This window comes from Idiotropiscis lumnitzeri, chromosome 9 (assembly GCF_059441095.1).
Source record: "Idiotropiscis lumnitzeri isolate Australia: NSW breed Sydney's pygmy pipehorse chromosome 9, RoL_Ilum_1.0, whole genome shotgun sequence".
NCBI classification, from domain to species: Eukaryota; Metazoa; Chordata; class Actinopteri; order Syngnathiformes; family Syngnathidae; genus Idiotropiscis; species Idiotropiscis lumnitzeri.
This window is the reverse complement of record NC_142399.1, coordinates 16,650,428-16,665,466: the sequence shown is the minus strand read 5'-3', so window position 1 is coordinate 16,665,466 and position 15,039 is coordinate 16,650,428. Positions and strand designations below refer to the sequence as shown.

The following is a 15,039-nucleotide window of genomic DNA, read 5'->3' as shown; positions in this document are numbered from 1 at the left end:
GTTCAGAGATCCACTTCCCTATAAGACTGGAAGTGACATGCCGGAGATCTCACCATTAAAGTAACATCAGCAAGCCAACAACAACAATAGTCTTCACGCGAGAAACTTGTTGTAGCTCACACAAGCCACTTTGGAGCCGAGAGACCAGGAAGCTTAAGTGCGAGATACAGAGAGGTGTGAAACAAAGACACAGTCTTTACAGCTGTGACTTCCTTTGGTTGTTGGTGGCGAACAGTGATGTCGACCAAATGCAACAATCTTAACACCGACAGGAAACATTAGCCAGAGAGGAGTGAAAATCCCCATGACAATAAGGGTCCCAGGTTACGATGATGGCGTGAGCTCACTGCAGCAAATGCCAAAGTCACCCACAGAAAGAAAAAAAAAAAGTCAACAGAAGCCTGAAGAGGAAACTCAAGAGGGCTCTCGAAGAAATGCAAGGCACTGCAACAAAGCATTTTTGAAAAGGCTGCATGTTTATCCATTCATCCGTTTCGTTCCTCTCATCAAGGTCATGTCGCAGATTCATACTTAAAAGGTCAATGCTATATTTTCTTTACAATTGTTTTAGAAGCATCATTAGAGGACAGACAACAACACACCTTTTCTCACATGTGAAATTAGTAAACTAAAAACTAAACACCATGTTGCATGGTAGTCACAGTGAGATAAGAGTACATCTAATGACAATTCTAATGAGAGCAAATTGTTAAGGAGGGCCCATTGTCCTTTTCAGGCCTCAACTCAATACACCAATCAAACATTGGCCAATGTATGTGTGTATATGTATATATGTATATATATATATATATATAAATATATATATATATAAATAAAAAAATATATATATATGTTTAAAAATAAAATAAATATATATATATTTAAAAAAAATATATATATATGTATTATATATATATATGAGCGAGAGAGAGAGAGAGAGAGAGAGAGAGAGAGAGAGAGAAGCAGTTGTTTGGCAAAGTATGTTTTTACAAAGTGCCATTGCAAACTACAATCCGAAAATGTTAGGCTGTATTTTAAACGAGTTAAGGCTGAGAACCGAGGCGTGCCAGTATAAGGAGAGATATTGTCAAAATGTTGCGTTTTGCTTGACAACACTAAGTGACAGAGTGAGAAAATATTGAGAGTAGTGACTTGTGTTTGTGTACTTAATCATTTCTAGAAGATTTGTGATGCTGGTGTAATATTTGGGTGTGTGTCCGCCTGAAATAGGACAAGGTCTGTTTAATGAGTGTCCTGTCCTATCATTCAGCTGTATCACCTGATGTTAATGAATTAACTAAGAGAAATGACATGTGAATGTCATTCGACACAAAAGCTTTGGTTGCTTTACAATAAGCTAAGTGGGTTATGCTGGGCGACCTGTCTGATAACAAGCCACTGGGTCAGAATGGCCTGGTAAACGTGGGCGTGACGGCATTTTGTCTTCAAAATAGTAGGTTAGAGTTTCCCACACAAATCTGACATTCCTGCACAGTTACTTCGCATTACCACATGATTATTTTGTGCTTTCATTTATCAGACAATCACAACACTATCTTAGTGCTGTTGCTGTAAACAAATGGAAACGTAGTAGTAGTTGTTGAGGTTTTGTGTTTCCAATCACCTTTCAATTAAATGCCCTCTCATAAACTCAAGCCCACTCCAAATCCCTTTTGTGCTTCATATATGACATGAAGCGATCCCTTTGTTGGCACCCTTACACCGTCATTGCTGGAGGTCCAGTAAGGGTGAGCAGAGTTTGATTTCAGACCCAATTAGTCTTGAGGTATTTGGGCAGTGGTGGCCAGTCAGTGGGCGTATTGGTGTGGGAAAAGGTTAAATTGGAGATTAATAAATCTTCAAGTCAAGGGATAATAGCTCCTTTGTTCCTCCAAGTGCTGGGAAAGAATCACTTAAAAAAAATCAGAGTTTTTCCAATGCTCTCCCACACACAAAAACAGAAAGGTTTTTTAAAATGAAAGAAAAAAAAAAGTTTTTCTCTCTACTCCATTTCAAAGGGACAGAAGCATTGTCTCATTTGAAGCGTTTAACACCTCAGACACTTGATGAAAGGTAATAAAAAACAAACATGCACACACACCCACACCCACAGTAAACCAGCAGAACATCAGGGGATGGGAAAGACACACACAAACAAGAAAGTCGCCACGCATACTTACGACGAGTGGTCAACGCGTATGCAAACACAAACAGTAATTGGGCTTACTGTAAGTCCCTTTTTAACCTAGCGCAACTTGTTGAATGGTAAAATTTAGAAAAGTTCCGCTTCCACCAATGTTTTAGAAAGATTACTATTGAAATATAATCACTGACTAAAAAAAAAAAAGAAAATGTCAAAACCAGTTAATAAAAGACATATTTTCCATTGCCAAAACGCTTTTGACAAAATCAGACTGCCAAAAGTCTAGTGCCAAGGTCGGGTCTTAAACCTGTGGCTCTCGGGCCCTCAAGCAAGGTTCTCAGACTACCAGACTGTATTCTGTGCTTAACCCTTTGAGATGCGCTTTAACTACTTCATAACTGAGAAAAAGGTTAGGTTGCACAAGTTACAACAGATAATACATTTCATTTGCTTAGCGTTTCTCTGAGTAAGAGTGTTCGTTAGCTTCCAGACTCTTATCTATATATATTTGATAAACATTCTTCCTTGAATGACATGCACAGTCTTGAGAATATGATCAGAGGGCTTGGCAAAATTACTGGTGGGGTAATAAATACTGTAGAAAGAAACAGGGCAGCGGCTGACTGACTCCCGTCACTATGGGTATTTCAAGGTTAAATAAAAAAATCATGATGACCCTTCTGATAGACTGCATTGGTTGATTTAATTTGTGCTGCCTTAGTGAAATAAACCAAGTAACTGAGTAATGAAAATGGGTGTAAGGTGTGTCAGTGCCAGCTATATATGCATGCACGCACCCTTATAAATGTTGTACCGATGACCACGGCGAGTACAACTTTACAAGTGTCATCTTACAGCACAAGCCGTAGACCACTGAGAGCTTCCACAGAGACATCTCATTGTTCAAAGTATAAGTCAGGGTTTTAAAGGTTATACAGGAAGGTCACATTAAAAATGGGAATTATTTTTTTTTTTGGTCTCATCTTATTATATCTAAAAAAAAACAAAAAAAAACTACCATTTGAAAAGGGGTGTGGGGACTATTTGTATCCAGTGTAGCTTTTGTTAAAGCTGTTGTTGTACACATCTAATTTCAGAACGTCAAACAAATTTAGGCTTCAAAAAGTGGAGCGACAATATAGATTTTTTTTTTCTCCCTAAAATCAAGGTTTCTGTGGGTTTTCAATTTACTGACAGTGCAATGTGATTTCTTTTGGGTTTTTGGCTACTTTCTTATTTAGCTGAGGAATGTGACTTTCCTGGCCCGGTCACACGTTCAATTAAGATGACCACATTACATTGTTACATTCCTTTTGTTTGGATCACTCGTGTTTGGAATTTGATTCAACTTTTTCATGACCGTATAAGAGTTGGGAGGAACACAAGCTGCATGATTGAGAGTAAATGTAGTAAATGCAAACTAACACTAAATTGCACCATATAAAATATAAAATAGAAAGGGAGGATATGTCAGATAAACTAATTATGTGCATTTTGTTCTCTTCCTCTTTTAAAGAAACCCTCTCTTAGTCTAGCTTCTGAGGTTCTATCTAATTGTTAGCTAAAATCTTATCTGACGTTGTCTGACCTCAAGTAGGCTACACACACATGCAGAACTCACACACTGCAAGTGATTATAATTGTCAGGAATAGTGCACATCTATCCCCAATCCCATTTATATGGAAAATATAAATAGAATTAAATCCTCTTGTAAACCTCCCAGCATAAAAAAAGGTTACTGAAGATCTGTCTTCTTTATGATGCTTCTGAGTACAGAAGATGAAGGTCAAAGTTGAGAAAATTATTTGGAATCCTGTCTCTAATCCGTTCCCGTGTTTTAAGATTACAATTTGCTTGATAACTGGAGATCCAACCGTAGACATATTGCGTTTCACAACATTAGAACCTAACATTTTTTATAATTTAACATGGAACACTGGCTAATAAGCGCGTCGCCTCGGATAACAAATTGCGGAGCGGGTCGTGAGTGCCTCAGTGAATGGGAGTTAGCTAAATGGGAAGCCGTCATTTATAAAGCATATAGTTTTAGTTTAGTTAGGTGGTCGTTAACATGGCAAAGTACACAAAGACTTGTAGATTCATTTATTTATTTAATTTGTCGAGAAAATATTTAACATGAAAATCATTTAGTTACAACTCTTATTTGGGGTTTAAGCGTGTCTAAATATTTACGAGTCAAATAGTTTGGGAGATGAAAGCATTATAAAATTCTTTTGTGAACAACAAACAACAACAAATGTTTTGAGCATGTAGAGCAGGGGTGGAACTTGAGGCTGGACACCCCCTTAACATTTTGAGACCACCTAGACACCTAAAGGAAACATTTGGACTGTGATTTTTTTCTATTTTCACATTAAATTAAATTAAATTAAATTACATTAAAGTAAATTAAATTAAAGTTAATTATATTAAATTCCACATTATTTGTACAGTGGCTTATCATACAAATACCAACTCAGAGTGCTTTACAGTAACAATAAAATCGTACAACAAACAGACCCCATCCACTAACCCAACCACCGAAATAAGCACTGTTAAAATGCTGAGACAAATGACTGAGCTCACAAGGGTGATCGCAACCCACGCAGACAGAGGAGACCCCCAATGGCAGCATTCCTCCAGCCAGATAATGAACGCAACCCCAGTATGGACATGCCCCAGGGAGGAACAAAAAACATGGATGCAGTATCCTTAGACCACTTGATAGTCTGCAACAATTTTTTCTCCATGATACAACCCCAATTCCATTGACGTTGGGATGTTGTGTTAAAATGAATAAAAACAGAATACAAAGATTTGCAAATCATGTTCAAGCTACACTTAATTGAATACACTAGTCAATGTAGCTCATGTTCAAACATATAAAATTGATTGTTTTTAGCAAATAATCATTAACTTTGAATTTTACGGCTCCAACACATTCTAAAAAAAGCTAGGACAGGAAGCAAAAAAGGACTGAAAAAAATTGAGGAATGCTCATCAAACACGTATTTGGAACATCCCACCGTTGAACAGGGTAATTGAGAGATGGTGGGAGGAGCTTCCCTGAATTTGCTCGCTTATGAAGCAGAAAAATCCGACATTGGAGACTCTTGACTGTTGAACAGTTGAAGCGGTACATCAAGTAAGAATGGGAACAAATTCCACCTACAAAGCCTCAAAATTATTGCCCTCAGGTCCCAAATGTTTATTGAATGTTGTTAAAAAGAAAAGATGGTGTAACACAGCTGTAAACGTAAACCTGTGCCAGCTTTTTTGGAACGTGTCCCAGTCATAAAATTCAAAGTTAATGATTGTTTTCTACAAACAATAAAGTTTATGAGTTTGATCATTTAATATCTTGTCTTTGTAGTGCATTCAATTAAATATAGTTTGAACATGATTTTCAAATCATTGAATACTGTTTTTATTTATGTTGAACAGAAGGTCCAAACCTCATTGGAAGTGGGGTTGTCTTTTGCGTCATTGTGCTTTTTAGATAGGATTTTAACGACTGAGCCGTAATCGTAAAATGGCATTGCTGTCTGTGACTATTGAACACGATGATTGGCTGTTAGCTAGCAAATCAGTGCAGGTGACAGAAGTAGACTGTGAGATTGTACACACAAGCAAAGTCACTGCAAATGGAAAAGCATTATAAATGAAGTTCAGCAAAATGTTGCTTTTGATTTAGATTTGTTCGTGCTTGATAATGAGTGTGATGGACATTGACCCGCATATTTTATTTCATAAAACCCAGACTGTGTATGGGATGATAAAGAATGACTGAAGCAACCACCCCTGACCACTCCTCACTGGGGTATTGTGTCACCCTGGCCACCCTACTAAAAAAAAATCTGGCTCTGTGCCTGGATGAGAATAGAGGGTAAATTGAGGGGTATGAGCGTAAATTCGTTTAAATACAAAATTGTCATGATTTGTATTTGTTATTTTTGGTTTAGTATTTGGTTTCATGTTTTGGCCTTGTTCATGTGTCTTGTCTCGTCTTGTCTATTGTGTCCACCTGTGCTCGTTTACCCAACCCCTAGTGTCAACCAATCCGGTCCTTCCAACCCTCCATGTCTTGTCCAGGTGCTCCTCGTTGTCTCGTCAATTTGTGTGTATTTAGTTCCCTGGTTGCTTTCAGTTCTTGTTGGTTCATTGTCATTTTAAGTGTCGCTTGTCCCTGTCGCTTGTCCCGGTTGCCTGTCCCTGTTGCCAGTTCCTGTCGCCAGTTCCTGTCGCCTCTCCCTGTAGTTGGTTTCCTGTCGTTAAGTTTTTCCAAGTTCCTTGTTTGCCTTAGTTTTCTGTTTAATAAATGCCCTTTAAGTTACCCCTGCCTGGCTTCCCTGCGTTTGGGTCCTCATCTTCCTCAACCTTGACAGAATGAACCAACCAATACTGGACCCAGCAGGAAGCTCACGGCGACGAGTTCGCCGTCGCCGCCCAAGCTGGTACCCCCCTCAGCCTGCCGACCAACCCCTTCGTGTGAGTTCCATATGTTCCGCCAAGCCAGTTTGCCACTCTTCTTCGTCTTGTGTTAACATCTTTGATTACGACACCATTTTGTCCCCCCATGTTTTTGTTAATTCAGATTTAGATGATGACCCCTATTTTCAGTTGTCTGATTCCGAGTTTGACCCAGATTTTGATTTTTCTCATGAGTTTTCTTCTCCCAGTCAGTTTTTGTCACGGTTTCCTTTCGAGTCCTTTGAGTCCACACCTGAATCACACCCATCAGACCTTTACTTGGGCACCCGGTTGGCCATCTATCCTGGACCTCCGCGAGGTGGTCAACGACGGCGCCCGAGTAAAGGATCTGCCACCTCTCGTAATAGCACCCACTTTTTACACCCTGAGTCACGTTTTTCCGATTCACTTAGTTCACTTCGTCCGTCTGTTTCTGTACCTCGTCCACAGTCGTTTTCTGCACCACCTTCCGTTCGACCCACGTTTTGTAGCGCACGTTCACCAGCCCCTGTAGTCCCGGTCCCTCGTGTCCTTCGCGTCTCCCGTTCCCCTGAATCCCTATGGCGGCAGGCTGATAGGGATCCGGCCCCCGACCCAGCTCCTCACGAGCTGCAGCCTCCAGTGCCGGCCCCTCGCCAGCTGCAGCGTCCCGTCCCGGCTCCTCGCCAGCTGCAGCGTCCCGTCCCGGCTCCTCGCCAGCTGCAGCGTCCCGTCCCGGCTCCGCGCCAGCTGCAGCGTCCCGTCCCGGCTCCGCGCCAGCTGCAGCGTCCCGTCCCGGCTCCTCGCCAGCTGCAGCCTCCCGTCCCGGCTCCTCGCCAGCTGCGGCCTCCCGTCCCGGCTCCTCGCCAGCTGCGGCCTCCCGTCCCGGCTCCTCGCCAGCTGGGGCCTCCCGTCCCGGCTCCTCGCCAGCTGGAGCCTCCCGTCCCGGCTCCTCGCCAGCTGGAGCCTCCCGTCCCGGCTCCTCGCCAGCTGCAGCGTCCCGTCCCGGCTCCTCGCCAGCTGCAGCAAACCACGCAGCCTCCAGAGTCCCACTCGGGCTCACCGCCAGCTGCTGAACCCTGTTCCGGCTCCTCCCCAGCTGCTGAGCCCCGTCCCGGCTCCCCGCCAGCTGCTGAGCCCCGTCCCGGCTCCCCGCCAGCTGCTGAGCCCCGTTCCGGCTCCCCGCCAGCGGATGAGCCCCGTTCCGGCTCCCCGCCAGCGGATGAGCCCCGTTCCGGCTCCCCGCCAGCGGATGAGCCCCGTTCCGGCTCCCCGCCAGCGGATGAGTCCCGTTCCGGCTCCCCGCCAGCTGATAAGCCCCGTCCCGGTTCCCCCCGAGCTGCTGGGGCCCGTTCTGGCCTCCCGAGAGCTGCTGACCCCCGTTCCGGCGCCTCGCCAGCGCTTCAAGTCCCTGTTCCGGCGGAGCACGTCCTGCGTCCGCCACCAGTCCCGGCGGAGCACGCCACGCGTCCGCCACAAGTCCCTGTTCCAGCGGAGCACGTTCTGCGTCCGCCACAAGTCCCTATTCCGGCGGAGTACGTTCTGCGTCCGCCACCAGTCCCTGTTCCGGCGGAGCACGCCCTGCGTCCGCCACAAGTCCCTGGTCCGGCGGAGCACGCCCTGCGTCCGCCACAAGTCCCTGTTCCGGCGGAGCACGTCCTGCGTCCGCCACCAGTCCCTGTTCCGGCGGAGCACGTCCTGCGTCCGCCACCAGTCCCTGTTCCGGCGGAGCACGTCCTGCGTCCGCCACCAGTCCCGGCGGAGCACGCCACGCGTCCGCCACAAGTCCCTGTTCCAGCGGAGCACGTTCTGCGTCCGCCACAAGTTCCTATTCCGGCGGAGCACGTTCTGCGTCCGCCACCAGTCCCTGTTCCGGCGGAGCACGCCCTGCGTCCGCCACAAGTCCCTGGTCCGGCGGAGCACGCCCTGCGTCCGCCACCAGTCCCTGTTCCGGCGGAGCACGTCCTGCGTCCGCCACCAGTCCCTGTTCCGGCGGAGCACGTCCTGCTTCCGCCACCAGTCCCTGTTCCGGCGGAGCATGCCCTGCGTCCGCCACAAGTCCCTCTTCCGGCGGAGCACGTCCTGCGTCTGCCACAAGTCCCTGTTCCGGCGGAGCACGTCCTGCGTCCGCCACCAGTCCCGGCTCCGGCGGAGCACGCCACGCGTCCGCCACAAGTCCCTGTTCCGGCTGAGCACGTTCTGCGTCCGCCACAAGTCCCTGTTCCGGCGGAGCACGTTCTGCGTCCGCCACCAGTCCCTGTCCCCGCTGCGCCCGGCCCGCCGCAGCTCCAAGTCCCGGCCTCTGGTGCGCCCGGCCCGCCGCCGCTCCAAATCCCTGCCTCGGCGGTGCCAGACGGCCCGCCGCCACCCCACTTCCCTGTCCCGGCGGCGCCCGAGGACACGCCGTCGCTTCCCGTCGCTGCCTCGGCGGTGCTCGACGATCCGCCGTCGCCCCAAGCTCCTTTTTCGGCGGGACTCGACGATCCGCCGGCGCTCCAGTTTCCTGCCTGGGCGGTGGATGACGACCCGCCGTCGCTTCTCGTCTCTGCCACAGCGGCGCCCGACGAAGCGCCGCCGCTCCACGTTCCAGTCTCGGCGGCGTTCAACGACCGGCCGCCGCTCCACGATCCAGTCTCGGCGGCGTTCGACGACCGGTCGCCGCTCCACGTTCCTGTCTCGGCGGGGTTCGACGACCAGCCGCCGTTCTACGTTCCTGTCTCGGCGGGGTTCGACGACCAGCCGCCGCTCCACGTTCCATTCTCGGCGGCGTTCGACGACCGGCCGCCGCTCCACGTTCCTGTCTCGGCGGGGCTCGATGACCAGCCGCCGCTCCAAGTGCCTGCATCGGCTGCGCCCGCCCCGTCGCTGCTCCAAGCTCCGGTCTCGGCTGCATGCGGCGTCCAGCCGCCGCGTCTCGTCTCAGCCTCGTCAGCGGACTCCATGCAGTGTTCGGGTCATCCTGGACGTCCGCCTGAATGGCCGCCCTTGGACTTATGCGTCTGTCCTCCCGGACGCCCGCCTGAATGGCCACGGCTAGACTCCCTGGTCTGGTTTCCCGGACGGCCGCCTGAAGGGCCACGGCTGGACTCGCTGGTCTGGCCTCCCGGACGCCCGCCTGACCAGCCTTGATTGCGGACTGTGGTCCCGCCTCCTGGCCCCCTTCCGCCCACCCTGATTTTGGACAATTTTCTTTTGTTTGTGTTTGGGACGTCTGGGATCCGTCCCTTAAAGGGGGGGTACTGTCATGATTTGTATTTGTTATTTTTGGTTTAGTATTTGGTTTCATGTTTTGGCCTTGTTCATGTGTCTTGTCTCGTCTTGTCTATTGTGTCCACCTGTGCTCGTTTACCCAACCCCTAGTGTCAACCAATCCGGTCCTTCCAACCCTCCATGTCTTGTCCAGGTGCTCCTCGTTGTCTCGTCAATTTGTGTGTATTTAGTTCCCTGGTTGCTTTCAGTTCTTGTTGGTTCATTGTCATTTTAAGTGTCGCTTGTCCCTGTCGCTTGTCCCGGTTGCCTGTCCCTGTTGCCAGTTCCTGTCGCCAGTTCCTGTCGCCTCTCCCTGTAGTTGGTTTCCTGTCGTTAAGTTTTTCCAAGTTCCTTGTTTGCCTTAGTTTTCTGTTTAATAAATGCCCTTTAAGTTACCCCTGCCTGGCTTCCCTGCGTTTGGGTCCTCATCTTCCTCAACCTTGACACAAAATAAATAAAACCTCTGTGTTCCAAATGGAAAACATTAAAAGCATTAATACTCACAAGCGATGAATGCAAATTATCATCAACAATTTCAAACACAAGCTTGATGGCATGCTTATTAATGCAACATATATGAAGAGGGGTCATTTTCTAATGGCTTCAATATACCACCAATATGGATTGCGATACAAAGTCACCATAATGGGAAGTGTGGAGACATTTACCGTAGCTTTCATTAGAAATGTGTAATTAAATGATGGCAATTATATAAATAATGTAGATGAGCGATTTTAGTTGGATTCAACCCTTCAAATTTGACAAAGTAGGAGTTCATGGAAATTCAAAATGTGCGTTCCAAGCAAAGCCAAGGGATACAAATGACATGTTTGAGTATGTATATTAACTTCTGCAAGAACAAACTGGAGTACTTTTAACTCATTCACGACCAGCCCAGTAAAAAAAAAAGGATTTTGACGTATTTATCCGTCAATGGTATTGAATGAGTTAATACATTACATTAACCTGGTGTTAAAGTTGTTGTGAATATAAATGATTGTTTACCAAAAGGTGTAATTCCTGGCAAATTAAAAGAACATTTATACAAGGTTTGTCTGCACTTATAGTAGTCTTTCATGAATCATTTCTGTCATTTAGACTTTGTTCTGTCATTTCAACTTTGAGTGTGAACCTGCTACCTTCACTAATCAGATGAGTTGGTGCATTAGCAATGAAGTCAGAGGCAGAACTGCGAACTTCCTGGTCTTCATCCTGCAACAGCATAAACAGACTGCTCCACAGAGACACCGTGCCGACCAGACCTGAACACATGTACACAAACAAGAACACGGCAGGAAGTCTTTTTTTCACCTTTTTTCATCAACGTTTCACACCCCTAGCAGTTTCTATCACAAATGAATTTCCTCAAGTTGGTTTATGTTTGAAAACTCACCAAGTGGCAGCTCCCAGTTGGTCAGTAGCGTGCCGGTTGAGTCCACTAGCACCTTGGCAACCATCAGCTTTACTTCCACATGCTGCTCTTCACTGCAGGATGAGCACAGCAGTGCCCCCCACTGTGATAAGCAAGTCCTTATACTTGCACCCTGCGTGACACGTCCATGTGAATATTAAAATGCATGTAGCCTTCACAGAGTTGAAGATAATTGTTGATACATTCCATTCATTACATAAAATCTCATCATCAAAATAAATATAGAAAAAAAATACAGAAAAAAATATTTAGGAAAAAAATCCCATCACATTGTCGTATGCGAAAGGTTACAAAGGCACAAAGGGCATTTTCATTACTTTATAATGTTTATGGCAATTACAAAAATAATTATAAGTGGTTGTGACTTTAATTCATGGAAACGAGCGCAGTACATATTTGATGGTTGATACAAAAATGTTATCAACCGATGCAGTCATGCTTTTCGATTTTACCTTTGACTCAGAGTTGACAACCTGGATTACCAGTTGTGATAGCAGTGTCATGGTTGCACAATACAGCTCCACACTAAAACACACAAACAGATTATGGTCAGTTAACATCAATTTACATGAGCATGGTTAGCATACTTCAACGTTTTGTCCTATATTGTAGATAACATATCTGTTTTCTGCTGCTCTTCACAACCCTTCTTTCAAGATTTTCATTTCAGAGGGAATTCCAGACTCTTAAGGGGTTGAACCCTTGTTTGTTAGTGGATTTTAAAACTAGAGAGACAAACTGAGCCTATCATTTTAAATCATTTTCAACAAAATGGGGATGTGACTTGGCAAACTATAACTTGGCAAACAACAAGCTAGTATTGTCTTACTTTCCACCAACACATGAATACAAAAGCCCGAATTGCATTCAATTGCAGGGAAGATTAAGGGCAACCAGCAACCCAATCTTATTTTGCTTGGCCTCTAATCATAACCTTGAGGCCACTAGAATGAAAAGTGGATCCTGGCCTTTAAGATGGTGGTCAGAAAAAGGCTTTACAGGTCTAATACTCTTTGTAACCTGGTCTGTGTTAAGGCCTGTACTTGCTTGAAATGGTGAGAAAAGTGCAGCAGTGGCTTGACAAGGAGGCGCGTGTCTGTCAATGGATGTCAAACGGATTACAGTCTGAGTATAGACACAAATACTGGAATATTACATGCCATATCCTCCTGTAAGAAGAGTAATCTGGCTCGAGAAAGTACAAAAACTAAATGTTGCTGACAGTAGAAAACACTCAAACAGAACAATTATATGACAATGATCTTGGTGATTACATTTACGATTTTAATAGTATGACCCCTACCAAGACTGTGCTACTGGAATTTGAGATTACAAATACTGTAGAGTAAAGCTTTCTGCAAAAGGGTTAGTAGTCTTGCGAATAGTGTGGCCAGTGAACCTCAGTGTAAGTTACACCTCGCTGCTTTGCTGTTTGGTTATTGCAAAATCACTCCATTGTGGTTTTCATTTGAGAACATTCCTTCATCTACTGCAGTGCTTGAACTGTTTCCATTTAGACTGCCCTGACGCACTGGCACGCTGCGTCCCCAGTTGGAGTGCCTAAAGCGGGCACCGGCGCTCTGTTTTTGGTACACTCTGAATCACCAAACGGCACATTTCAACAATGCTCGGAGTTTCTGAATGATGGGAGTGAAGCAGTGCATGCTTGGATGATATTTCAAAACGCGCCCTCATGCTTGTCTCACCCCCAAACCCCATTCCCTAACGCGGGGGGGGGTTTGGAACTACACTACAAGCGCACTGCCTCCCTCAGACCGAGACCGTGCGGAAACTCGGATCATTGTTCAAATGGGCTTTTTGGTTATTCAGAGTGCCTCTGACAGCAAACGAGGTCGAGGCCGACGAAACGTCAGGAAATAACTATGTTAAAGATTGTCTTGAAACATCTTACTTTAAATAGAATCCCAAGTTGCATTGTATGGTACAATCCAGGTGGATTCATGTGCCTTTTAATTCTTTGTTGGTGATGTCTTTGTGCAAAGTAGACATTACACTGATCTGTTGAACTGGATCAAAATCTGTCAATATTTTGCATTTTGCATCTATCAATAACATCATTAATTGGATCCGTGAAATAAGACATTAGAGCAAACACAACCTTGTTTATTCTAGCAGCAATAGCAATAAGGTTTGTGTAGTTTTTTTTTGTTTGTTTCAACTGGTAAAGAGCCCAAAAAACATTTTATGTAAAAAAAAGAAAGAAAAAAAAGCAACTAGCTACAGAATGCATGTTATTTAATTTTAACATCTCATTATTTTTATTATCATTTTTTAACTACTATTTTTTTTGTGAAGCTTGTAACAGGTATTTACTTGAATAATATCTTAGAATTAATGTATAGTCAAAGACTGTCCTAACAGCTTTCTTTGACCCATGAATATATTTTTTAAACGCAGTCTGGCATTTTTTCTTTGAAACAATTCTTGAAACTTATACAGTACATTTAGTTATAAGCGCCACACTCCAGCAATGTTGGTCTGCAAGACCCAGTGGTAACTTGAGCATGGTGTTTTGTTCTGAGATGATGTGCTAAAGATGTACACCTAATATGGTCCAGGATTTGAATTTGGCTTTACAAGATGTGAAAAAAATTGAGTTAACTCAGTTAAAATATTTAATCGGATGATTTTTTTTAAAAAATTAATCGCTTTAATTTTGACAGCCCTGATAAAAAGAGCGATTTCTTTGTCAAGCACAAATCCAGTGAGATGCGTCAAAGTGACCATTTCCAGACCTGTGAGCAGTCCGCTGAGCCAGAGCGAGCAGGTGCAGCAGAAAACTGTCCTGTGACAAATGCTGCACACTATCCATCCAGTGGATCTCTCCACTACAACTCAACACGCTCAACACCTGGAGCACCTGAGAAGAACAAAGGTGAAGGGAAGATGAGGGCGTAAGAAAAAGTAGGATATATTGATGTAGTCCGCTTTTTCATGGGTATATACACACTCAGAGCTACGGGTGAGTAAAGTTACTCTGGACAATCCATCAAAACAACGTTTGGTGTCCTTTCTCTCAAGTCATGTTTTATCCACGCAGGGCTGGGCCTCCCTATTTATACCCATGCCAGGGGCACACTTTACACACTCCCTCTAGCACCTGCCCAGAAATATTCACAATTAATTCATACCGCTGTAAAGGTTTTTTGTTATTTTTGGTGTCAACTTCTTCCCACCCTCAGCCCCTATTTTATCCTGGACTGTTTTCTTTGCCAGAGGAGGAAAGCCGCTGTTTTCTGCCAAGTGAAACCCCCATTACAAAACACAAATCCCACAGAGAACTGTTGTTGACATTTCTCCAGCATATCTCATTGATTATTTTCTCTAGGAGCCCCCTATGTGTTATTTGGGCTTTAAAATAAATATTATCTTGTAGAATTTGTGTGGGTGGGGCGCGGTGTGGGGGAGTGATGGCAATGCACGTAAACATTTGGACGTGAGCTCGAGTATGCCTTTGTATATTTGTACATGCTTGAAAAAGAACAGTTAAAAAAAAAAACGACTTTGTAGCTACTGTCTAATTGACTGTCAAAGAATTTAATTTCCCACCTCCGACATAACTTTGAACACCAAGGAAGGTGGGGCACGTTAAGTCTGAGTAGACTATGTCCCATGGTATCATCGCAGAGGCGACCGACCTGAGCTGTGGCTGTAAAGGGGTTGGTGCTCATCATTAGGATAATCCCTGAATCTCTTGGTGGACACCAACGGTGAGGGATGCCACACAGATGAAGACGGACTCCT

General features: G+C 45.2%; 1 protein-coding gene across 2 annotated transcripts in view; it reads right to left on the bottom strand.

The window, feature by feature from the left end:
- Positions 1-15,039, bottom strand: part of thada (THADA armadillo repeat containing) — a 78,187-nt gene that overhangs the window by 5,594 nt on the left and 57,554 nt on the right. For both annotated transcript variants that reach the window (XM_088305374.1, XM_088305373.1), the window contains exons 33-36: positions 14,031-14,155; positions 11,727-11,799; positions 11,236-11,386; positions 10,982-11,104 (exon numbers count right to left, since the gene is read on the bottom strand). In XM_088305374.1, the coding sequence (XP_088161500.1) occupies positions 10,982-11,104; positions 11,236-11,386; positions 11,727-11,799; positions 14,031-14,155 (472 nt within the window). The remainder of the gene's footprint in view (positions 1-10,981; positions 11,105-11,235; positions 11,387-11,726; positions 11,800-14,030; positions 14,156-15,039) is intronic.